The 23,446-nt window shown below is 36.2% G+C and overlaps 4 protein-coding genes across 6 annotated transcripts; all 4 read right to left on the reverse strand.

Moving 5' to 3' along the window:
* Window positions 1-675: 675 nt before the first annotated feature.
* LOC121767827 (transcription factor MYB35) lies at window positions 676-1,992 on the reverse strand. Its single transcript, XM_042164151.1, is given in 3 exon segments — window positions 676-1,393; window positions 1,513-1,642; window positions 1,719-1,992. Coding segments are annotated over 3 exon segments (1,035 nt in total). The 3' UTR covers window positions 676-762.
* Window positions 1,993-2,214: 222 nt separating this feature from the next.
* Window positions 2,215-5,021, reverse strand: LOC121768631 (probable prolyl 4-hydroxylase 7). Its single transcript, XM_042165163.1, has 8 exons — window positions 4,800-5,021; window positions 4,573-4,659; window positions 4,405-4,462; window positions 4,128-4,232; window positions 3,336-3,393; window positions 3,071-3,246; window positions 2,921-2,981; window positions 2,215-2,688 (listed from the first exon to the last, which is right to left on the reverse strand). The coding sequence occupies exons 1-8, from the start codon at window positions 4,856-4,858 to the stop codon at window positions 2,384-2,386; spliced, it is 909 nt and encodes a 302-aa protein (XP_042021097.1). The 5' UTR covers window positions 4,859-5,021; the 3' UTR covers window positions 2,215-2,383.
* A 1,230-nt stretch (window positions 5,022-6,251) lies between these two features.
* Window positions 6,252-12,104, reverse strand: LOC121768630. Of its 3 annotated transcripts, XM_042165161.1 has the most exons (7): window positions 11,900-12,104; window positions 11,459-11,529; window positions 7,774-8,470; window positions 7,127-7,578; window positions 6,981-7,049; window positions 6,691-6,889; window positions 6,252-6,567 (listed from the first exon to the last, which is right to left on the reverse strand). In XM_042165161.1, the coding sequence occupies exons 2-7, from the start codon at window positions 11,459-11,461 to the stop codon at window positions 6,497-6,499; spliced, it is 1,491 nt and encodes a 496-aa protein (XP_042021095.1). In that variant the 5' UTR covers window positions 11,462-11,529; window positions 11,900-12,104; the 3' UTR covers window positions 6,252-6,496. The 3 variants fall into 3 exon arrangements, with proteins under 3 accessions (XP_042021095.1, XP_042021094.1, XP_042021093.1); XM_042165160.1 differs by having other exon boundaries at window positions 7,127-8,470; window positions 11,459-11,525; window positions 11,900-12,103; XM_042165159.1 differs by having other exon boundaries at window positions 7,127-8,470; window positions 11,900-12,102.
* Window positions 12,105-15,435: 3,331 nt separating this feature from the next.
* On the reverse strand, window positions 15,436-17,784 carry LOC121766398 (serine/threonine-protein kinase D6PKL2-like). The gene is made up of 2 exons (XM_042162690.1): window positions 16,849-17,784; window positions 15,436-16,636 (listed from the first exon to the last, which is right to left on the reverse strand). Exons 1-2 carry the CDS (start codon window positions 17,505-17,507, stop codon window positions 15,745-15,747), a joined length of 1,551 nt encoding a protein of 516 aa, XP_042018624.1. The 5' UTR covers window positions 17,508-17,784; the 3' UTR covers window positions 15,436-15,744.
* Window positions 17,785-23,446: the final 5,662 nt, after the last annotated feature.

A 23,446-nucleotide genomic window follows, 5' to 3' on the forward strand; every position in this document is an offset into this window, starting at 1 on the left:
CGGACGGCGGTGGCGCCAACCGCCACCGCTGCGGATGCTCTAAAACTATTAGAATCTCGTTTCCCGCTATTAAAATTATTATTTTAATATAAAAATAATACTATAATATAATGAATTTTGACGTATATAACTAAAAGGTAAAGTTGAAAAAAATATAAAACTGATTGAGACTTTATCAACCATAATAATTAATTATTAAATAATAAAACTAAAATTAAATGTTAAACAATGATTACATAACCTAAAAATCAATTTAAAACGGACAAAATTGAAGTTGAAGGAAAAATTTGGAATTAAAATTTATATACATCTTTAATTAAATATTATTAACTAGTGATTCATTAGCCGATATTAACCGGTGATTTTAGGTAACATATACCAATGTGTAAGATATAGATATGATTTTCTTTATGGAAATAAAAATTGTATGGAACCTTAGCATACTAACTAACTATAACGACTCTTATTCATTATGAAATTTAGGCATATGACATAATGGAGTTATAACTAAATGTTTAAAATATAGATTTAAATAAGTATTTAGAAAACTTGAACAAGATCATAAAACATGAATTAAGAGTGTAATATCTTACAATTAGTATAATTCTTTCGATGCAAATTGTGTTTCTCTCCACACCATTCATTTGTTCACAATATCATCTTATACACATGACATGTAACCATATACTCAAATAAATGAGAAATGTAAAACATTTGTGAATAATCATGAAGATTTCACACCAAACCATTTTTGAACAATGATCAATAATCATAGTTTTCATCAAAAATCTCAGGAAACTGCAGCCTAATCTCCATGTCACGTGCCAACATGTCTTCCACAAATGTATCTGCAGCAGCAGCAGCAGAGCCACTCTTCTCAACACAAATCTCATTTTCACTAACAACATTCCCATCTTCTTGCACCTCATTACCTGATTCCACCATCTCCATATTCTTGCACTCCAATATGTATTCCTCGTTGCACGAAAACGGAGAGGTGGGCAGCGTTGGAGCCTCACACGAGCGCGATGATCCGCCCCCAAAACGTGTGACACTCGCTGCAGAGGCAGATGCAGAGGAGGAGGCCTCACTGAGCATACAAGGGTGGGCGTTTTCTTGACTAAACGCGTTGCTATAGGTGGTGAAGTGATCGATCTTCTGAGGCTCGTTGGGTTGGATCCAACGGCCAGTTTGGGTCTGGAGGAAAGGGTTCCTATTCCGCATGATTGGGGAGCCACTGATCCTCCCATACTCACTAAAAAGCTGGGAGAAAGGCTTGTGTGTGATGGGATCGATCCCCATCTTCGTCAGCTTCTTCTTCAGCTTCGTGTTCCAGTAGTTCTTCACGTCGTTGTCTGTTCTCCCCGGAAGCCTCCTAGCTATCAGAGACCACCTAAGTAACAAACAACAACACCACACTTAAAATCTTGATGGACTATAAAACCAACACTTAAAATCAAATCAAATCAAAACAAAACAAAACAAGATTCATTTGAAGTATAGCAGATCTACCTGCTGCCAATGGTCTTGTGCATTTCAAGAATGCACTCTTCTTCTTCGGGTGTGAAGCCATCGTGTTTGAGGTCGGGGCGTAGATAGTTAGTCCATCTAAGTCTGCAGCTCTTGCCACATCTGTTTAGGCCTAATACCAAACATCATAAAAAACATCATCAAAAAAGAAAAGAAAGAATTGTGTAAGAAAAAGGGAAGATATGAACCTGCTTTCTGAGGGACTAAGGTCCAGTTGCCAATGCCGTGGCTGGCGACATAGGCGAGGATCTTGGCGTCTTCCTCGGGCGTCCACGGCCCTCGTTTGACGTTGGCCTTGTCGCAGCAAGGAGGCCTCCCCATCTGTGCAGTGAGCAAAATGGGAGAGGGACTGATGTGAATTCAAGAATGAAGTTTGTTTTTAAGGGAATATTAAAACTGCAAATTAACAAGGTGGAGAAGCATCAACTGCATGAAACTCTCTCCAATTAACAACAATTGCATGAGCTTTGTCGATTAATAAGAGTACTATTTGACATGACATGAAAATTAAACATGCAATCCCACCCTTCTCTCTCTTTCTCTCTCCCCTTTTGTGCGTGTGTCTGTGTGACTATAGATACTGAATATTGAGAATAACTTTGTACCAGATTATGGAAGATTTCCTGCATTTAACATCTTTTGGTTCAAATTGTGTCAATCAATTAATCTTCTCAAGAAATTCAATTAGTACATCATTCAATATATTGCATGATAAAAATTGCTTGTCACTACAAAAGTTTTGATGGTATTCCTTCATATATATAAGTCTAGTACATTAGTTTCTTTCTCATGTATACAAATCGCAAACTGCTTCAATTTTTTGTCTGAAAATCAGCTCAAGAACCCATTTTTACTAAGAGGAGCAGGCCTTGCAGCTCTTCCTGCAATAACCGGGGTCGTTCTTGTTTCCAACCATGTACAGCGGGTTCTTCTCGCACTCCCCTCTGAGAGCCCATGATGTGCAGTTGGGATCCTCATCAACGCACTCACTCGTTGACCTGGCCTGTGGAGTTTCAAAGGACCGGACGTGGATCCACTTGGTTGCGGACCATTTCTCACCCTCAATGACGGGGCAGCTCCCATGCAGGCTCGTGTTGTCAGTGGTGGCGTCTGGGTGGAGACTGAAGAATAACAGCGCGTCGCCTTTCCTGGGTTTCACTGTCCAGAGGAGCAACAGAAGAAAACCGAGTTACACAATGCGTACAATGGATCAACAGAGACTGACGTCAAAACTCGATCACTGCTGAAGTGGAATGAAAACAAGAAAAATCAAAGCGTTATATTCAGTTTTTCATTTCATTAGGCATGTTCTTGAGGCTCATATTCACCGGCAAGAATGTTTATTTCATAATTTTTCCGACAACGAGGTCACTGTTTATATAGAGTTTACCTGAGTAGCCTTGTTTGGCGCAATCAGACAAGTCTTCGCCCTTTTGTTGTTTATCTTTAAACTGCGTTTACAGTATATAAATGAAAAAGGCTAAGACTTAAAAAAGGGAGAAAATATGGACAAGCAACAAATTGTAGAAGTATTACTCACTTCAGAGTGAGGAAAAACTGTTTCTCCGCCCTTCGCCACATCCGATAAATACATGAGCACAGTAGCGACCCGGTGACCACCCAATTCTAGATTTGCCTTGTCGTGGAAAAAGTCGAAATGTGGCTCGTACTTTTGGCCATGCTCATAATGCAAAATCTGCATAGCCTCCCCATTTTCTGCATTACAGATTTGTGATGGCAAAGATCAAGTCTCAACGGAATGGAGAAATACAAAAAGTAAACTAAGAAAGCTGTTAAGACATTACCTACAGGGAGGAAAGTCCATGCAGCAATTTTCTCCTCAACACCGGCTATTATTGCATCCTGCACGAATCACACACAGCTTAGGAGATATTAAAACCTATATTATGCTCGAATAATTTCATCTTCCAAAGAGTGGAACTTCTGAATATAAGGAACTCTAACTAAGCTGTGATCAAATTGTTAAATGAGAAATTGACATGAATTGCTAGGCCCATGTGTGCTAGCCAGAGGACCCACAGGACATGAAGGCTGATCAAATACAAATGCAATTTACAGAAGACATCTTTTACATATGTTCAAGTTGAATCAAGGATATGAAAAATGCTGAATTTCATCATATCATGAATATGTCTATATATTATGACAGCATGAAATTAATCAGTATACATGGATTGGAAAGTCCACAAAAATGGAGATAGCATCTGCTTAAGCTAGAAGTTTCGAACTTAACAAATCATGACAACGTAGCCCAAACAGTTTCAAAGACGTGACGGGAAAGGTTTTCAAGCAACAAGTCTCTAAAACATCGATTGTCTGTCTAAGATCATGGCCCACACTAGATAATGAATGTTGAACGGTCTCATGGAGTTCATCTAAAGCATAACATGTAACAATATTTTATAGTAATACTCTCATCTAAAGGACTGGATAGCAACACAACCATTGGAACAGAGTGATTAAGGGCTTAGATTTTCATAATCAAGTAGATAATTCAACTCAATATTGCTGGTATGTGATAAAGCTGTTCAAGACTTCATCAAAGAGAAAACAATAAACGGTTTCACTCCACTAACCTGGCCCTTTTTCAAGAACATGCCAGAACTCGTCCGGACTTTGCTCTCTATACTCTTGCCAGAATCATTGTCAGCTACCATAGATTTCTCCAGCTTGTCTTTAGCCTACTCAAACAACATCCCACAAATCAATCAAAATTTTCCACCCCAAATAGTAATACTGAAAACAATTGTATCCATTCCTAAAAGTAATGGCAACATTCAATAGACAAAGATAGTAATATCTAAAGAAATATCATTCCTACATATATAGAAAAGGGTCGAATGGCTAACAAACCAGAGTAATGAAATGATCACACTCCTCATCAGTCAAAAACCCTCTGTACAAAAAAGCCCTGAGAAATACAAAATAAGACCAAATCCCATATTATCAATCATAAAAAAAACACAATTTCACACACAATCATTCGTATAAAATTATACTAGTATAAATTAAAAAGAGAACCTTGGATTCCACGAGATTTGGGTGACCCGGGTCGGATCAAAAGGCGCCGTGGAACGACCGGTTGTCATTTTCAACAATGACTCTTTTCTGATTATAAATCAATCGCAAAATTGGGGGAAACGAGTGAGAGCAAGAAAATGAAAGAAAAAAAAAAGAGGCTAAATCAGCCATGATCTACATTATGAGCAATCAAGAATTGCATACACTCTACAGAGAGATGAACATACCCATGAGAGAATTGAACAAGGAAACAGAGGGAAATTACTAGAAATAATCTTGGGTCCATCAAAAGGTTGAAGCTTGAAACGTTTCTCTAAATTTCTGAAAATTCTCAGTTAATTTGGGGCAATTTGGCAGATTCGACTTGGACTGGGGATGAGTTTCCAGTTCCAAAATGAGGCAGTGGTATTAATTGGAATTCAATAAATCTTTCATAGGGGTTCACATTTCCACCCACCGGATTACTACCCGGTATACTTTTTTTAAGTCTTTTTCTCGAAATTTCATTTTTTTTATGAATAAATAAATTAAGTAAAAATGAAACCATTGTTTACATCATACACTCGGGCAAACCCGAGAAAAATACAAGTGAAAAGCCACAATTCGGCTAGAATGAAAAAACATGGTAGAGACCAAGTGAAATTTCATTATTTATACCTCGTACTGCTGAGGAAAGAAAATAGAGTGTAAACAATTAATAAAAATTAATAAGGGTTCTAGTCCCTCCATTGCCAAACACATTTGCAGCTAACATTCTATTATAAAATTACTATTATTCACGTTTCACTAACTTTTTTTACTTTTTTTTATATAAAATCAATTTCTTAAAATCCATGCCGAATCAAAATGTATCTTGGAGTACTACATTACAAAGTTTTAAAAAAAAATAATTACTCTCAACAATTTTTTACCGGTTATCATTTTGTACTAGGCAACATTGTTCCGGTCCTCGCCCCATGGCCATGAGGTACTTATCAATTTTAGTCGCACCTAAATGCTGGTATGAGCTATGATGATATGAGTTGCTGGTATATAAGAGATGGGATCCCCTGCTGTGCAAAATGCCACAGCAAGGGATGCTATGGTGATCCAAACCATTCATTTGTAAAATGAAAAAAAATAATACAAGTAAATGAAATTAATCTATGGTGTAGATTACCACAACATCCCCTGTTGTGGCATTTTGCACAATAGGGGATCCCAGCCCGGTATATAATTGGTCCTTTATAAAAAAAATTATTTTTATTTTATCTATGTTACATTATAGGAGATCACGTTGAAGTCATACTCGAACAGGCTTTCTCTCACCGGCCTGATGTGCATGCTCGGAGCGTTGCAAGGGACCATGATCACTCATGGCCTAGAGGGTCAATGCTTGGATCTGGTCTATTGGATTCAGCAACAGATTTATCTAAAGTAATCCAAATATTATTTGAGGTTATGACACAAGTATCGGGATAGGATGATAACCAGCTTAATGTAATAACTCGTTAACTCAGTATATAAAAAATGTCAATAAATAACATAGTTGACAGTTGAGTTATCAAAGTTAACAAGTTATCATCACAGTAAACTAATTATCATTTGACTAAACCCTGTGACAGAATACGGAAAGAAATGGGAAGAAATGTGATTCAAGACGTAAGAATGGGCACAAAATTTGTAAAAGCTAAATGAGCTTATAGCAGAAAAATAAGAATTTATTGATCACTGAGAAGATCTCCCATGAAAAAGATATGTAGTTTATAGAACTGAAAAGTACTGTCAAAAACAAGTTTCACACCCAAAATAGAAAACAGATCGACTATCGACATCGACTATCGACAAATCTAATGTTCCAGAGTTGATTGATTCCTACTGTCATTTTCACAAGCTAGGTGGACAACAGTTATCAACAGGCCTTGATGACCTCAGAGGTGACATATTAGGATGGCGCGACCAAGTCATCCCTTCCGTAAATGCGTTTAAGCTCTTTGGTTGCAGCTTGATATGATGCTGAAATGAAATTTTACAGCTCAATGAGGTCAGAGGCGAAAAACCAATGCTCATCATATGTAAAAATTAAAACAGCGTTATATCCTTATCTAATTCTTGGATGAGTAAACAGATGATTCTCACCTTTCCATATATCGAAGTTTTTCTGATTGACTGCGGATCCTGTTATGTTTAGCATCACGTCAAAGAGCATTTCCTGAGGGGTGTTCTTCAGTTCTTGGACAGCTGCGTAAATTGTCTTCCCGTTCTCAAAGTAAATATGGTTGTTAGGGTGTTTGGTTTTGCAACCAGCATGACGCTCAAACTCATAAGCATTGACAGCCTGCACATCGTAAGTTGGGATACAAAGTTAGCAGAAGAGCACATTCAGCATATGACAAAGGAAAGTAAATAAAAGCATAAAAGACGTTAACCTTTGTAAGCTTGCAATCCTTGCAGCTACACATGTAACCAGTCCCTTTCACCACTCCTCTGAGATTTTTCTGCAAGGACAGATGCTCATGGTTAGTATAAAGTAACCTAGAATGGAATGGAAAAAAGAAAGATAATCTCCCTTTACCTCTCGCGACCATGAAACATATTTCACTGGAACCCCGTCAAGAATGCCAGTGGACAACAAGCTTTTAACATTTGTAGGAAAGTTATTTGACGATCCATTTTTTGTCTTCACAACCTTATTCTTGGCAGCACCATCTGGCCTGGAAGAAGATGGCGGGATATCATTTTCACTTAGCTGATCTGTATTATCTTTTTGCCCCAATCCCTCAGAAGAGTGAGCAGAGGATTGATTTAGTAAACCACCATAGCTAGTTATGAGCCTGCCAGAGCGCTCCATCTCCTCAACAATATTCTGAAAGCCTCCGTATACTATGGTAGTTTCATCACCCTTCCTAGAGTGCTCAGCCATTGATAGGATGCTCGAATTTTCTTTATGGTAGAGAGCTCCCAACGAAGAAACAGCAGCATCCTGCCGACCTTGAACAGTTATATGTGTATCCCCCTTATTAGGACCTGCAGACATGAAAGTCTCATTTAGTTTGCTGTAGAAAGGGTCCAGTGCAAATGGGTTCCCCTGGCACCTAATGTATGGAGGACAAACTGATGAATAATTGCCGTTTTCCTTTTCATAGTGCTCTCCTAGGGCATTAACATTGTAATTCCCTCTGTTTAAGGCCTGACCAATAGACAGTACATTGTTATCTATACCGTTATAGTACTGATTGAAGAGCATAAAATTTCCATCTATCTTGCTGGAGGAGCTTCCAAGTGAAACAAAGCTTTTGTCTAGCTTACTGTAAGCAGGGTTCACTGAAATAGTCCCCGCTGCAGTATTATAAGTAGGTCCAGTAAACATATTATTGTTACTCCTTTGAAATGCGCTCATCATAACATCATTCTTCTCCCCATGGATAGAGGTACTTCGCCCTAACTCAGGCCAGCAATTCTCTGGTATCCGCGCCTCATTGACTTTTACTTTCCTAGGTCCGGAGTTCATACGCAAAGAGTCATTGCCTGCATGAGACATGGTTAAATAAACCGATGAGTCATTTCCAAATAGGTTCCCTGGTTCCTTCCTTTCCATATTCAAGGAAGCAGCATTGGATGGGTTATTCTTATCAGCCACATTAGAACTCTGCACAGGCTTGGGGTTGAACAGGTTCTGGGTTAGACTTTCAGATTGAAAGTTGGAATCATCATGCCACAAAGAACTTTCCATAGCTACAGGCCCTGAAGTTCCTTTAAAAGGCTGTACTGTTTGCTTCTTTCTAGCACTTAACTCCTGCTCAAAAGAATCCATAAACCACTGATGAGGACGTTTCTGATCAAGTCTTGTTGAAGTGTCATAACAAGTCTCCCCATTAGCCACAGAACCAGAGCTATTCGGCAACCAAATGATGTTGTTCTGAAAAGAATGCCAACACCAAGTGAGACTTTTATTTACTAAACGGCAAAAAATAATAATACCAACCAACTAAGAAGAGAATATTGAATGCCAGACTTTGAAGTTTGGAAAATATTGCTCATATGGGAAAAGAAGTTTCTAATATTGTGCGGGATAATGAGTCATCAATTAAAGTAGGAGTAATAAATATTGTGCGGGCACACTATAAATATTAAAAGTCTAATCTCTAAATATGGCACACACTCCTAATCTGAAACAAATTACTAATACGCGCCAACTCCAATAAACCCTAACTCCTAACTGAAACAAATAACTCATACATAGTAATTTATCATGCATCCGCAGCAATCGCTTAAGTTGTGTGTCTTTTATGTTGGTGAGTTCTGGACGGATTTTTCCGTAGGCCTCATTAGAGTATTCCTTTTCAGTTTTATTAAATTTTTCGGGTTTATTTTTATTCTCGTCGCCTTTACTCTATCAAATTGCGGCACTGAATGGTGATTACACAAACCAATTTGAGGTAAAGGCAGCGACAACATAAAGAAACTCAAATAATTGAACATAACTGAAAAGGAATCCTTTAATGAGGCATCGAGGCCAGTGGAAAAATCCATCCAGAACTCACCAAGGCAAAAGGCACACTATAAATATTAAAACTCTAATCTCTAAAGGTGACCCACATTCCTAATCTAAAACAAATTACTAATACACGCCAACTCTAATAAACCCTAACTCCTAACTGATACGAATAACTCATAATTAATAATTCATCACCGTAGCAATCGCTATCTTAAAGGTTCGAATATTATTCATAAATGTCCAAATGGAAAGTAAACTGTGATATACTCAAAAGTCAAAAGTACATATAACTACAAAGAAATTTAATGCAAACAGGTCTTCTTGACATGAAACTGAATTAAACACAAAGGAAGAGAATTTATGATAACAGTGATTAAAGACAACACAATATCAATGTGGAATAGACACCAAAGTTATGAGGCTTATATATAATGCAGCTAATTATATATCTGTAAGTGACTAAGAAGTAAAGAAAGAAAATATCCTGAATAAAGTTCTGAAGCACATGGTAATCATTCTACAATCTTCGGGACAACATATTTGGCAGCAACATTTAGTTACATACATACATTACTTATCAGGGATATTTTCTTCAACTGAACTACATGGTTAAATATGTTAATGATAAACCTGACATATGGATCAGTTTAGGAAATTTCCCTGACGACAGACAGTATACTCAAGCTGAACACAAAATATCCTACAATGTGAATTATAAAAGGATATGCACTTGTATATACATGAAGGAAACTAAATGCATATGATACACAATTCATGATTTTTTAACATGCACATGTACTGGGTAAAGTGTAGACCCCTAAATAGACCCCTAACAGAGTGCACAACATAACTTCAAATAATAGTTCGTGCTTTTGTAGATTGATTTTCTTGATGTGGGAGATTACATCAAGGACACTTGCTTCCTCAAAGAATATTTGCTTATTTTGTAGAGTATTATGTAAAATTAAGATATGTGAAAATGATGGCATCGAGGAGCCATTATGTAAAGGCAATGAATTTCATTAAAAATTTCCAATAGAGATCGTACCTACGTATGGGGGGGAGGGGGTAAGAGATCTAATAATATAGAAAAATTCAAAATTCAGATGTAAGTAGTTTATATCTACGTAAGTAATTGTTATTCAAACCCTCAGACGCCACAGAACATTAAGCAATGTGAGAAACCCATACACTTTGTGTTCACTTTTTGAGGATACCATGCATCTATCTACTTTCATTACTTTTGTGTACACACAACATGAAAACACATGCAAAAAAATGACTTGTGCTTATTGAAGACAAGGAGATATTGGTACTCAAAGGATTCATTGTGGTTCCTTCTCTTTTAGAGTTTAGCATTTAATAACAAGTTTGTTTTATTTCAGGCAATAGCTGGAATTGTCGTCACTCAGCAGAAATGTTTCTAGGTAAGGGTAATTAAATCCCGCATTAATAGTAGTTATTTCTGATATCTATGCCTATATGCCACGTGGTGGTAATCGAGTTTGACAGCAAATTTTTGTTATGAAATTAATATGGAGACAATGCAATATGAAAAATCTTAAACCATATCTTTCTGCGTTACAGTGCAAAAAATTCCTGATAACTAATGCAATCTGATCATGTTCGTTAATCATAATCGTTGATCAATCATTCACGTATCAGTTCATTAACGCTTGCCTGACCTAATAGGCACAATGATATAATCTCTACTGGATACCAATAATCTTGGTAACCGGCATGTTGATTCGCGCCAATTAAATCTGGACACTATGAAAGGAAGTAATATAAAAGTGATGATCATGGAATCTCCCTACAACTATAACCGTTAGATTTTACTTTTTGTAGTCCTGTTACATTGCATGAAACTTCATCTCTAGGTATTATTATCACTTTTCGACACAAAAGACAGATCTACTTGTTGTTCCAATGTTAAAGTGGCAAACCTAGTTCTCATATATGAGAAGGGGCTATGCTCTGCCAACATTTCTAGATGCCAACCTCTATGAATAAGCAGAAAAAAAAAACTTATATGCTGGACTTTAAGCAGATCTACATCCATGTAAGGATATATCCACACATACACACCGGGAAGTAGATTTTATCAGTATATCAAACTACTCAAGAAGATTTCATCATCATATCAAAGCCAATCAATCGACCAAGAAACATGTTACAAAAACAAACTCTTTTAAGCATTTTCAAACTCACTTATCCGAAAATCAAGCGCACATTGATAGGTTGCATTAGCAGAGGTTCATATATCACGATTAACAACATTTAAGACAATGAATCATCTCAAACAGTACTAGAGAACAAATATTCATACAGCACAAGAACAGCCAGCAACTAACTAAAATAAACTCTACAACAATTGAACCAAATCTGAGTCAAATGAGTGAGTTTTACCATCTTGAAACCTTTTGTTTGAAATCGCAAAATCTCAGCTCACAGCAACTCCTGATCTCTTCTGTGGCTGGCTAGCAGTCCATGCAACAAAAAGACCAATGTCAACACCACATAAAAACAATTGAATGAATTAAAGATCAAAGCATTCCAGCATTCCATCAAATTAACATCTACTTAACCTAAAAAAACAAATAGAAAAACTCAGTCATAACCAACACAGTTTTCTTAAACCCTTAAAATCATCAAACATTTCACACACAGAAAAACAAAGCACACCAATAACCATTGTAACGATTCACGTGCAATGAATGAATAAAATGAGCCTGAGAATCACACAAATTTGATCAGAAATGGAGTTCATAACCCTAAAAAATGGACTAGCAGCCACAAGCAACAAGAGTATTAATGATCAATTCATTTCTGCTCTGGCGAATGTTTTACCTTCTTCTGAAACTAATGCACACTGATCGACGGCAAGATTCTCCGGCCACGCCAAGCCGGAGAAGGAAAGGAATCGTTTTTGGGATTTTTAAAACAGTATTTAATTATTAAATTAAAATTTTACAAAAAAATGCGAGAAACAAGTACACTGAATTCAGAGAAATTGAGCGAGGCTTTTAAACTGAGACGATGGATTCTCTGCGACGCGGACCACCGTGGTCACCCCCATTTTTTCCACCACGTGGCGCAAGGGCGAAATCGCGCTCACAAATTAGAAGCTGGGGAAATAATCAGCTGCGGGCGCAGCATTAATATTTCTAACCTAATTGGCCACAGATTTCGTGTAGCAAATTGTCATTAACATAAATATTTATCTATATAAGTTGATTCGATTTTTTTTCAACTCGAAAATTTGAATTTTCTCAAAGTTAAATTAGAATTAAATTGAATTATTTGAAAATTTATTAATCGACCAAAATTTAAAATAATGTGTTTTTTACCAATAAAATAAAGTGTTTCAAAAACAAAAATTTGAATAGTATTACAAATCGTGAATTAAAGACAGCTAGCCCTTTTAAATATGAGTATGAATAACGTAATATGTTCAAAATTGTGATTCACATGAGACACAAAAATATGAAAAAAAAAATTAGAAGCATAAATTTATAATTGTTGAATGTTCTGTCAAAATGGTGCGAGATGTAAGAAAATTCAACAGTTTCGAGGTTAATTTAAAAATTATTTATTGGGTTTTTTAGGAAAATAGCTATGCAATTAATATAATAAATATTTAATCTATTGATCCTGATCCTTATCTGTCCAAATTATCTCAAGAGTCAAAGCTTATCTCGAGTTATCTAGAGTCATCCCAAGTAATTTGAATCTTTTTCATTTATACTGGGAAAATATATTTTAACTCTCCTAATTTATTCTCTTCTTTTTCTATTCTTTCTATCCATAAAAAAATATCCCATCTTTTTATTCTTTTCCATCCCTTAAAAGTAGTCTTGTATTCTAAAATGGGAAGAACTCTCAATTTATTCCGCACTTTTTTTTTTTACTTTTTTTTATCTCTTGTACTTTATTCTACTTATTTTATTTTTTTATCAATTTTATTTTTATACTTAACCATTAAATACCATTTTCTTAATATTCATGTGTAAAAGAAATTACTCAAATAAAATAAGACATAGGAAAAATATACGATCGATAAATTCTCAATGGTTAGACTGCACATCAAAATTCTATAAATTTGAATTATTGAGCAACAAAATTAGCATTTCTACAAAATCTTAAAAAGTTATGGCTTTTACAAAAAATAAAATAATAAATACAAGATAAAATTATATATATTTATAGGCAATTAACACAATAATATTGTGATAACTGTATATAGTTGGGATAAGAATGTTAGTCAATCTCTAATAATCTTACTTTTATGATTACAAAAAAGATTATATAATACAAACTGCGGATAAGATCGACTTAATGAGTTCAAAACCAGACAAGGTATAGATAATATTATGCATCAAGACTTACAAAATTTTACGTATTTTTCAAATTAGTCTTTATTAGCATTATTAGTATTACTTTTGGTGTCGCTTTTTGGCTACGCAATTTTTGTGTAATAAAAGGAAATAAATACTCAACAAAAACTAAGTTTGTGATTTGTTAGCTTCTCAAATTTGTTTATCTTTCAAAAAAAAATTCCCCGATTAGTTCTTTTTAAAATTCTTTATCTTTTAGAAAAATGTATTATACAAAATATTTGATAGAGGACATAATTCACAACGGTCAAAGATAGGTGATATAGCAATTTGAGATTAATGCAATTTGAGGATTCTATAAGAGGAGTGTGATAAAATGAGCTGTATTAGTAGTAATATATATACCTAATTGAGCATTTAGAGATGTGTATGCGAGTCATGTGACATAATTTGACTTGATTCAAAGTACAATATTTGCTAGGTTATATGGTAAATGTAGGACTATTATTTTCATCTAAAAAAATAGTTATATACAATCAATCAAATACACTGCCATAAATAGGGGTGGGTAGGTACGGTATACCTTACCGAAACCACCATGCCGTATACCTTACCATAAATTCGGTATGCGAAAAAATCATACCTTTATCTTACCAAAATTTTCGGTATACCGAACTTCGGTATACCTTATTTTCGGTATGGAGAATTTTCATACCGATATCGTACCTCATTTTTGGTATGCCGTACCAAAGTTCGGTATACCATACTTTTGCTGTATACCTTACTTTCAATATCAATGAAAATTGAATATTTGAGTTTTTAGAATACTATTTTTATTTTATAGAAATTTAAATAATATACAGGTATTAAATACTAGTATATTTTATTCATATTATATTATATTTCACAATAAATTTTATAATTTAAAAATATATAAAATACTTTATATATTATTATATTCATATTTTACGGTATATACCTTAAATTACGGTATATACCGAATTTCGGTATGCCGCGGTATACCGCGGTATATAAAAATTCATACATTTACCTTACCGAAATATTTCGGTAAGGTATCATACCGTACCGAAAATCACGGTATACCGAAAATTCGATATTTTCGGTATTTTTTCGGTACGATAAGACCGGTATTTCGGCATTTCAGTATTTTTCCCCAGCCCTAGCCATAAACCAATTGGTGATGAAAAAAACCCTGCAAAATTAAGATGACTTCAACTCTCTTTTATTGGCATTTACAAATATAATCGGCTTATTTTATGTCGAATTGAAACATGCAAATATACTAGTCCAATTTTGCAAGAATTACATGTTTCCAAATCCATAAAGGAAAAAATCTTTTTGGCAGCCCAACAACCCAAGCTTGTTTTATCAGCTATAATTGAAAACTAATATAGCATTTTCATTTAAAGCCCATCTCAGCTCGGGCTGAATAGTGCAAGAGAAACCATTATTTATTTCTTACACTTTCTTAACTTCGGCCCGAAAGCTCCATCTAATTATAGCTATCTTGTTATATCCAACTCGTAAAACAAATGGGTCCCTCGGCCCGAAAGCTCTAATTATACTTGTAGGATTATCAATTTGGAGGATAGTTTGGTCATTTTGCTTTCGAGTCATGCTTTCTCACTATCTTTCTGTACAAACATTGCTTTAAACTTCACGTAGTCTTATTATGTAGTCGATAGGCTTTATAAAAACACACATGTATTATGTAAAGACAAAAAGGGCCAAAAAATAGTAGTATTTGGCATTTCTGTAAAGTTGAAAAAGATGACTCCATTCATCCTGGAAAAAGGAAATTTAAGTAGAGCAACAAAACCATCTCTCTCTCTCTCTCTAAAGATAAAAGCATGTGGAGAGAAGAATAAAAACATCTCCAGAATGATTCAGGTGAAAGAGCAGAATCCCAAAGATTAAAGCACTGCCACAAAAATTCTATTTCTAAATTGACATTGACACTTGTTCAACTCAGTTTTTAAACGGTTTCATCACCTGTCCCTTTCAATTTGTTCTTTTTATTGGAATCCACACATAAAGCAACCATCATTCCACCTCACATCACCACTACACCAATTAAATAGTGCCAAAAAAATTGCAATGAAACTAAAAGAGAGAAAAAAGTGACCAAGAATTGTGAGATGCAGACAAATTTCCCCCTTTCTCAGAAAAAAATATGCTTTGAGCTGCCTCTGTCATTCCCTGAAGCTCATCATCATCATCATCTTACCAACAGCATGCTTTCTTTAAACACAGAGAGATTATGAAAAAAGAATTGCTAAAATTAGACTAGAAATCAAGCACAAAGTTACATAATACTACAACAATTTGGAGTGTTTTTCAGAAGAATTCAAAGTCTAAGTAAGGGCCAGATGACCTTTCTGAATCAGTAGCACTCTTGTTAGACGACAGCAACGACGACTTCAACGTCTGGTTGAGCGAGGCGAGATCCAACGGCTTGGGGATCTGAGGAGGCGTCGTGCCACGGATAAGCGCCCAATTCACACTCTCGAAGAAAGGGTGCTGCTTTATCTCTGTGGCTCCTCTTTTGGACCCTAGTCTCTTTTGCGGGTCCTTTGCAAGCAGGCCTCGGATCAGATCCTTCGCAGCAAAGCTGATCGCTGAGCCTTCCGGGAACTTCAACGGCTGCCCCACGACGTTGAACAGCGTCTCCCTGTTGCCATTCCCTTTGAATGGAGTCTTCCCGTGGAGGAGCTCGTATAAGAAAATTCCAAACGTCCACCAGTCAACAGCGCTGCCATGGCCGTCTCCTCTGACGATCTCAGGGGCTAGGTACTCGTGTGTCCCGACAAAGGACATGGAACGGGCCCCAGTTGGCTCTGCCACGAGCACTGGGAGGGAGTCCGAGCTCACTGGAGGCGTTCTTGTTCGTGCTGCTTTTCCTTCACCTCTTGGTTTTGTTGATTTTGAGGTGAAAAGGCGGGGCTTGAAGCAAGACGGCTGGAAGCAAGAGGGCTCGACACAAACGGGCAGTTTGCAGGCCGGGTCAATGCAGGACGGCTGGATGCAATACGAGGAGATCATACAAGATGCGCCATCCCCAGACGTGAGAAGAGTCGGGTTCACATAGCATCTCAACGACAGATCAAAATCGGATAACATGATGTGGCCATCGTCCCGGACTAGAACGTTTTCGGGCTTCAAGTCTCGATAGACGACTCCCATCATATGAAGATACTCAAGCGCAAGCAACACTTCCGAAGCATAGAATCTATCAACAACACCAACCACATAACATAAGATAAAGCAAACAGCAACCAATAACCAGTAAACTCTACTTCAGTAATTCAATAGCATAAAGTAGCAACAGACAAACATCAAAACATCAACAAATTATGAATCTAATTCATCTTAATTGAGCTAATTAAGTGATTATCAATTCAACCAATGAGAACTGAACAGAGAGGGGCTTAAAAATCAAACCTTGCAGCTTGCTCGTCGAAATGCTTCCCCGGCTGTCGCTGGCGGAGCAAATGCAGGTCGCCGCCGCTGCAGAACTCCATGAGCAAGCACGAGAACTTGTCCGTTTCAAAATGGGAATACAGAGTAGGAAGAAAAGGGTGATCCAACAAACCAAGAATGTCCCTCTCCGTTTGAGCCCTCGCCACTTTCTTCCTACTCACAAGCATCCCTTTATCCATCACTTTCATAGCAAAGAGACACCCAGCGCTCCTCAGCTCGGCCAGATAAACGCTCCCAATATCCCCAAATCCCAATTTCTTCATCAGCCTAAAATGCCCTAATCCCAGCTCGCCATCTTTAGCCTGCACATACTGAATCGCATCCCACCTCCTGTCATTAGCCATGTGCGGCTTCGAAGGGCAGAGGCTCCTGGAGCTGGCCTCGTTGGCGTCGCCGCCGTTGACGGAGCTCAAGCTGCTGCTCATCTCGCTCTCATCGGCATTGACCAATGAATCGTTCTTGACGTCAATCTGCTTGTCGACGAAGCATACACCGTCGCTGATTTTGCTGGAGCTGGTCTCGTCGGTGCTGCTGCAGAAGTCAATGCTGGGGCTGTTGAGGATGGTTAGGTCGTGAAAACTGACCTTGAGGGAAATGGGGTCGTGCGTGGAGGTGGTCATGATTTGGGGGAAACGGAAAGTGTTTGATGAAATGAGTGAGAGACGGAGAGGGAAAGGGGCTGTATAAAGGAGAGAGAGAGAGAGAGATGGTCAAATGAGGTTTTTGGGAAATTGGGGACGCCGAGGCAGTCAAAGAGAGAGAGATGCGGGCGCCAAGAGAGAGTTAAGAGGGCATTCAAATTTGAAAAATGTGGGTTTTGGGAGTTGAGAGGCCCAATGAATTTTTGTGGGTGGATTTTTCTTGGCTGCAGAAATGGGAAATCCTCTCTCTCTCTATCTGCAGTGATACGTTGTTTAAGGAAGGAATGGAACAGCATGGAGACAAATTATATAGGGTTTGCAAACATGTGCTTACATTATACATACAAAACGGGGGTACAGTCGGAGTTGGCTACAAAGAGGAGAGAGAGAGATGGAGAGGGAGACTTAGAGCATCCGCAACGCGTCTCGTTGCTGTCTCTATCTCGTCTCGGAGCCACGAGACGTCAGCGAGACGGCGTTGCAGGGATACGTCTCTGTCTCGTCTCGACGGGTGTCTCGTCCCGGAGGGACGGCTGGCGCAACAACTCGCCACGCGCCAGCGCCACGTGGCGCGGGCTGGCGCTAGGCGTGCCAGCGAGTGGGCGTCCTCGTTGACGCAATAAATCTTTTTTTAAAAAAAATTGATTTAATTATAAAAAAATAAATAAATAATTTAAACGGTAATGTTACTGTTTTTTTACCGTTTTCAATGGTAGTTTTTTTATTTTTCTTTTTTACTCTATAAATACTCCTCTTTCATCCTTATTATACACAGAAACACACATCTATTCTTCTCAAATCATCTCTCTTTCCTCTCCAATTTTCATGTCAAAATGTCCGGCGACGGAAACGAGTGCGGCTCCGGCGGATATGACTTGAACACGTTTGGCGACTGGGGGGCATGTACAATGTCTTGGGTGTTGTCGGTTCCGGTGCGTCGACGCCGGGCACCCAAGGCTCGTCGACGTCGGCGGCGTACCAACCACCCTATTTTGTTGTTGATGCATACTCTCCTCCCTCCGCCCCGAGGTATGGGCAATCACAGGGATTATTCCAAATTAGGGAGGATTTTCCGGATGAACCCAATCCGGAAGGAGGACGAGGCGGTGGAAGCTCCAGGGGTCACGCATGGAGGAAGAGGAGGAGGCGACCGAGGAGGAAGAGGATATAAGTCGTCATCCATACAGCCGCAAGGACACGATGACTGTGTTCAACGCTTGGGTCAGCGTCTCGTACGATCCCATCATCGGGAATCAACAAACCCGCAAGTGTTTTTGGGAAAAGGTCACCGATGCCTACAATGAGAACAAGTCGTCTCGGTGCTGCCGTCGCACCATGAAGATGCTCAGCAGTCATTTTGACCGAGACGACAGAGATGTCAAAAAATTTTGCGGCATCTACAAGAATGAAGCGGCTCAATACCAAAGCGGAGCCAGTGGAGCCGACATTATGAGAGCGGCTATGCGAGTTTTTTTTTCGACAACGGCAAAGAATTCAAACTTGTCGATGTTTGGGAGGCCGTCAAAGACGTTGAAAGGTGGGTCGGCGGTGTCCAGTCCAGCACGGGCTCGAGCTCGAAACGCACGAAGCACACGGCGGGTGGCCAATACTCGTCTAGTGAGGGCGGGTCAGGCAACGCCTCACAAGAGGTTGAGGGCACGAGCACCGATGCAGGGGCTCCTCTCGTGGGCATCGTCGGCCGCAAGGGACCAAGGCGGCGAATGCGGCTAGATGGAGGAGGGGCCAAGGCTTATCAAGCCAGGCGGGCTCGAACACCCTATTGTCCATGTACTTGACCGCCATGATGGCTGACACTTCCCGCATGACGCCTCCCCAATATCAAGCCCATCTTGTCGGGATTGAGTATATGACAAGACAAATTGGTATTCCGCCTCCAGGTAGCTTGAGTGCACCGCCACAGCCTTCGAGGGATGATTCGCCGGCGGAGTAGTTCTACTCAATTTCTATAAAATTGTATTTTAAATTATGTAATTTTTATTTTTTTAGGTTTTTAATTATGTATTTTTTTTATTTTTTGAATTTTAAGTTGTAATTTTATTTCATTTTATTTAATGGAGTGTGTTTTTATTAATTGAATTTGTTGGAAATAAAAATAAAAAATGAAATTGAATGAATAGTTAAGGGATAAGATGATTAAGAGATGGATGATTGCAGGTGTTGTCTCTTAGTTAAGAGATGTGATGAAAAGTACATTGGGACCCATGAATAGTGAAGAGATGAGACGGATAAGAGACAGCGTTGCGGATGGCCTAAATAGATTTTCAATTATTAAAATTTTTGTTTTTATTTTATGATTTTGAAAGCTATTTTATTTTTGATTTTATGTGTATTTGTTTATGTGTACGTGATTGGGGTTGGATCGGTTTGGGAAATTAAATTGTCGAATGTCGAAAGAAAAATGTTGTGAATGTGCATCGATTGGTCACTTTGTTGCGATTTGTAGTATGTATTTTTTTTGTTTTTCCATGTGCCTTTCGATTCTTGTAGTCACTGTTAATTGGTCGTAAACATTGTATTGTAGTGATGCTAGCATACAAGTGATTTGTCGTATCTTAATTCGAGTATCACAGTTGTGCTACATTCATTGTTTTTTGGAGTTATGTCTCTATGCTACTCCCTTCATTTCACAAAGATGATATCACTTTGACCCGATACGGGTTTTAAAAAATGTATTGAAAAATGAGTTGAAAAAGTTAGTGGGATGTGGATCCTACTTCTATATATTAGTTTTATAATAAAATGTAAGGTATGAATGAGTTAGTGGAATATGAGGTCCGCTACAAAAAATGATAAAAAGTCAAATGAGACAAATTTTGTGGGACAGATGAAAATGGAAAAATGGGATAATATTTGTGGGACGGAGGGAGTATTTCCAATAATGTCCGCACAAATGACATATGTCTGATCTCAATATAGAATCCATTTGTAAAATTTTATTTTTTATTTTAAAAATTAAATACTATTAATAAGGTAGGAGCAAATTAAGCTACTCAAGAAAAAAAAAACGGTAAATAATATGTTTGATGATACTCAGATTTTTAATTTTAATTTAATTTCTTTAAATTAATTCTTAAAAGTTAGTTAGATGCAAGCCAAAGTTTCTAAATGTAGCAAATATATAGGTTTGTAGCTACTATGCTTAGTGAAGCATTCGTAATTATATTTAAATGCCCCTCAGAAAAGTTATACTACTACTCCTTAAACGATATTTTTAATGAAATAATAGTAGTACTCCGTATATAAAACAAGTTTTTACTGGAAAAAGTTACAGTCAAATGTACCATACCAGTATTTCAATACTAAATCTACTAATATATGGAGTATTTATTATTTTAGTAAACTACAATTAAAATAGTTGGTAAATTCAAAAACAAAAAATTCAAAATTTGATTTTCGGAATATTTATCTGGAGTATGATAAATGGCCCATCTATATATTTATTCATGTGGGACAGGCTTATAAATATCACAATTAATAGTCAACCAAATTCTATCTATATAGACATAAAACAAATTTCGGCCATTTATAGTTTGAACCAACATTTTTAAAAAAAACTCGCAAAATAATTAAAATAAATAAAAAAAAGATGCAGATGTTATATTTTCAAAAAATAATTGAATAGTTGCCTGTGCTAACAGTAACAGCTCACATATATTGATTTCATTTCATACATGAAAACGATTGATGGAGTTGTCAACAGTGTAATTCCTGTGAATCAAATTAAATTGAAAAATTAAATATTACAATGTGATCATTTCTTCAAAAAAAAAATCTACAAATACAATTTAAATTAAGGTGATATGGCTATTAAACTAAATATACTAAAACATGGAAAATCAATTTAGACGTGATTTAGAGACAAGTTAAGCAAAAAAAAAACAATCGAGACGTGTTTTACCCAGCTTCCACAAATAAATGTCATTAATGATGGCTTAAATTGGTTGTTATAGATTTAATTTTGCAGCCATTCTAAATGCAGCCATGTTAAATAAAGTGTGTAAACATAAATTTCCCTTTTTTGCTTATTTTTTATTATTAATATTTTAATTTAAATATATTATGTGGTCCCATTACTTTTATGTTAGAATTTTTATGATAGGACATCATGTATAAAATGAAAGAAGAAATGTGTATATAAAGATGCAACAATGCAGAATACTAGTAATATTTATGAATATGTTTTTAGATTAAATATATTATCTATTTTTGTTTAATGTGTTAATTATTTGTTATAAAATATAGAGTGCTAGTAAAATAATTAAAATTGCTCCGGCTATGAACTTTTTTATGATAAGCTAATCAATCAAAATAAATTAATTTAATTGTTATAGTAATAAGATTTCAACATTGCACACCGCACTAATGTTTTATGGCTGGTATTTAAATTTTCAGCCTTTCAGGGATACGATTAACAACTGTAAGATTTATAATTATTGTTGTATCAAGAATTAATACATTTATTAAACTTACTAAAGTTTCTTTATACTATATGTTGTTATAATTTGTAATCTTATAATTCCAATTTCCATGGATACGAGTACGATTAACAACTCATGTTAGGTTTTTATGGATTATTGTTTCAAGAATGGATACATTTTTCAAACTTACTAAAATTTCTTTGTACATATTGTTATAATACCAATTTCCATGGATACGATTAACAAGTTTAAGAATTTTAAGTATTGTTCTTTCAATAATGGTTACATTTATTAAGTTTACTAAATTTTCTTTATCTATATATTGCTATTTTTATATTCAATTATGTGCAATTACTATAATACGGAATTTTTTTATTTTATTTTATTTTTTCAACACACGTTAGAACATTTAAATGAAGAAAAACTAAACCCATTATAAAAATTCCATTTTTAAAATTCAAATGTTAAAGGAAGACATGAATATAATTTCACAGTGCACACTGATAAACTTATAGCCCCAATTCCATTTTGTTTAATGTATTTATTTATTTGATACATATAAAAACAAATCATAAAAGTTTAAAACAATAAAATTAAGTAAAATATTAATATTATTAGATTAGATTAATGACTATACGGGTGCGTTTCACATGAAAATTGGTGGAAAAATTATAATCTCGCTCATTTCCACCTTTTTTTTCACTTGATTGTACGATACTAGTATAACTTTCATTGGATATTTTTCTTATTTAATTTCGTAAATCTTATCATGAGGTATTGGTATGTTAATATTTTTCTTATTAAAAAATGAAATGTATGGATTTATTTAGATGATTTCAAACTTGGATATCGCAACCAGTAACCGATAGTAACATTAATAAAATCAAAACCATGCTTCACTGACACAAATATTAAAGTATGCACTTAAATATTTTTATTATAATCCTTCAACTAAACGTATAATCTTGATAATAATCGCCTTGTTACTTCATGAAGAGCTCACTAAGTTAGTAAAATTTGATATTGTCAACTTATTACAACTCATTTGGATGCACAATGAGAGTACTAAATGACCCAATTGCTTTTCTTTCTTTCTTTTTTCTCTTGATTTACTAAATCATGCACAACTGAATTAATTTTTCTTGATATATTTGGATAAAGATTACTTTTTTTTTCTTTTGTTTATGCTTATGCACAATTAAGAGTACTAAATGAGCCAATTGATGTAGCAGTAATAAATATTTATGGGCCGCGGCCCATAAATGTCCAATTTAAATAGATAGTGCAGAGGTTCAATCATTGCTGATATTCCACAATTCTCAAGAGAATTCAACGAGTTGTTAGAAATTCTGTTGTTTATGTGTATTTAAATTACCAAACTACCCTCATAATTTGCCTACGATTCTAAGCTATTGTGCTGTAGATTCATAAACTCATAAATCACCATGTTTTCACTTAAACAAGACTTCATTTGAAAGA

This window comes from Salvia splendens, chromosome 15, assembly GCF_004379255.2.
Source record: "Salvia splendens isolate huo1 chromosome 15, SspV2, whole genome shotgun sequence".
Taxonomy (NCBI): domain Eukaryota; kingdom Viridiplantae; phylum Streptophyta; class Magnoliopsida; order Lamiales; family Lamiaceae; genus Salvia; species Salvia splendens.

Coding starts and splice junctions, on each gene's coding strand:
- LOC121768630 (XM_042165160.1), bottom strand. Junction 7,050..7,126: donor ATGTTTCATGGTCGCGAGAG/GTAAAGGGAGAT, acceptor CTGTCCTTGCAG/AAAAATCTCAGAGGAGTGGT. Junction 6,890..6,980: donor AGGATTGCAAGCTTACAAAG/GTTAACGTCTTT, acceptor TACGATGTGCAG/GCTGTCAATGCTTATGAGTT.
- LOC121766398 (XM_042162690.1), bottom strand. CDS start 17,507: ATGACCACCTCCACGCACGACCCCATTTCCCTCAAGGTCAGTTTTCAC. Junction 16,637..16,848: donor TTCGACGAGCAAGCTGCAAG/GTTTGATTTTTA, acceptor TGTTGTTGATAG/ATTCTATGCTTCGGAAGTGT.
- LOC121768631 (XM_042165163.1), bottom strand. CDS start 4,858: ATGGACCCAAGATTATTTCTAGTAATTTCCCTCTGTTTCCTTGTTCAA. Junction 3,247..3,335: donor ATGGACTTTCCTCCCTGTAG/GTAATGTCTTAA, acceptor TCTGTAATGCAG/AAAATGGGGAGGCTATGCAG. Junction 2,689..2,920: donor CGCCAAACAAGGCTACTCAG/GTAAACTCTATA, acceptor TCCTCTGGACAG/TGAAACCCAGGAAAGGCGAC.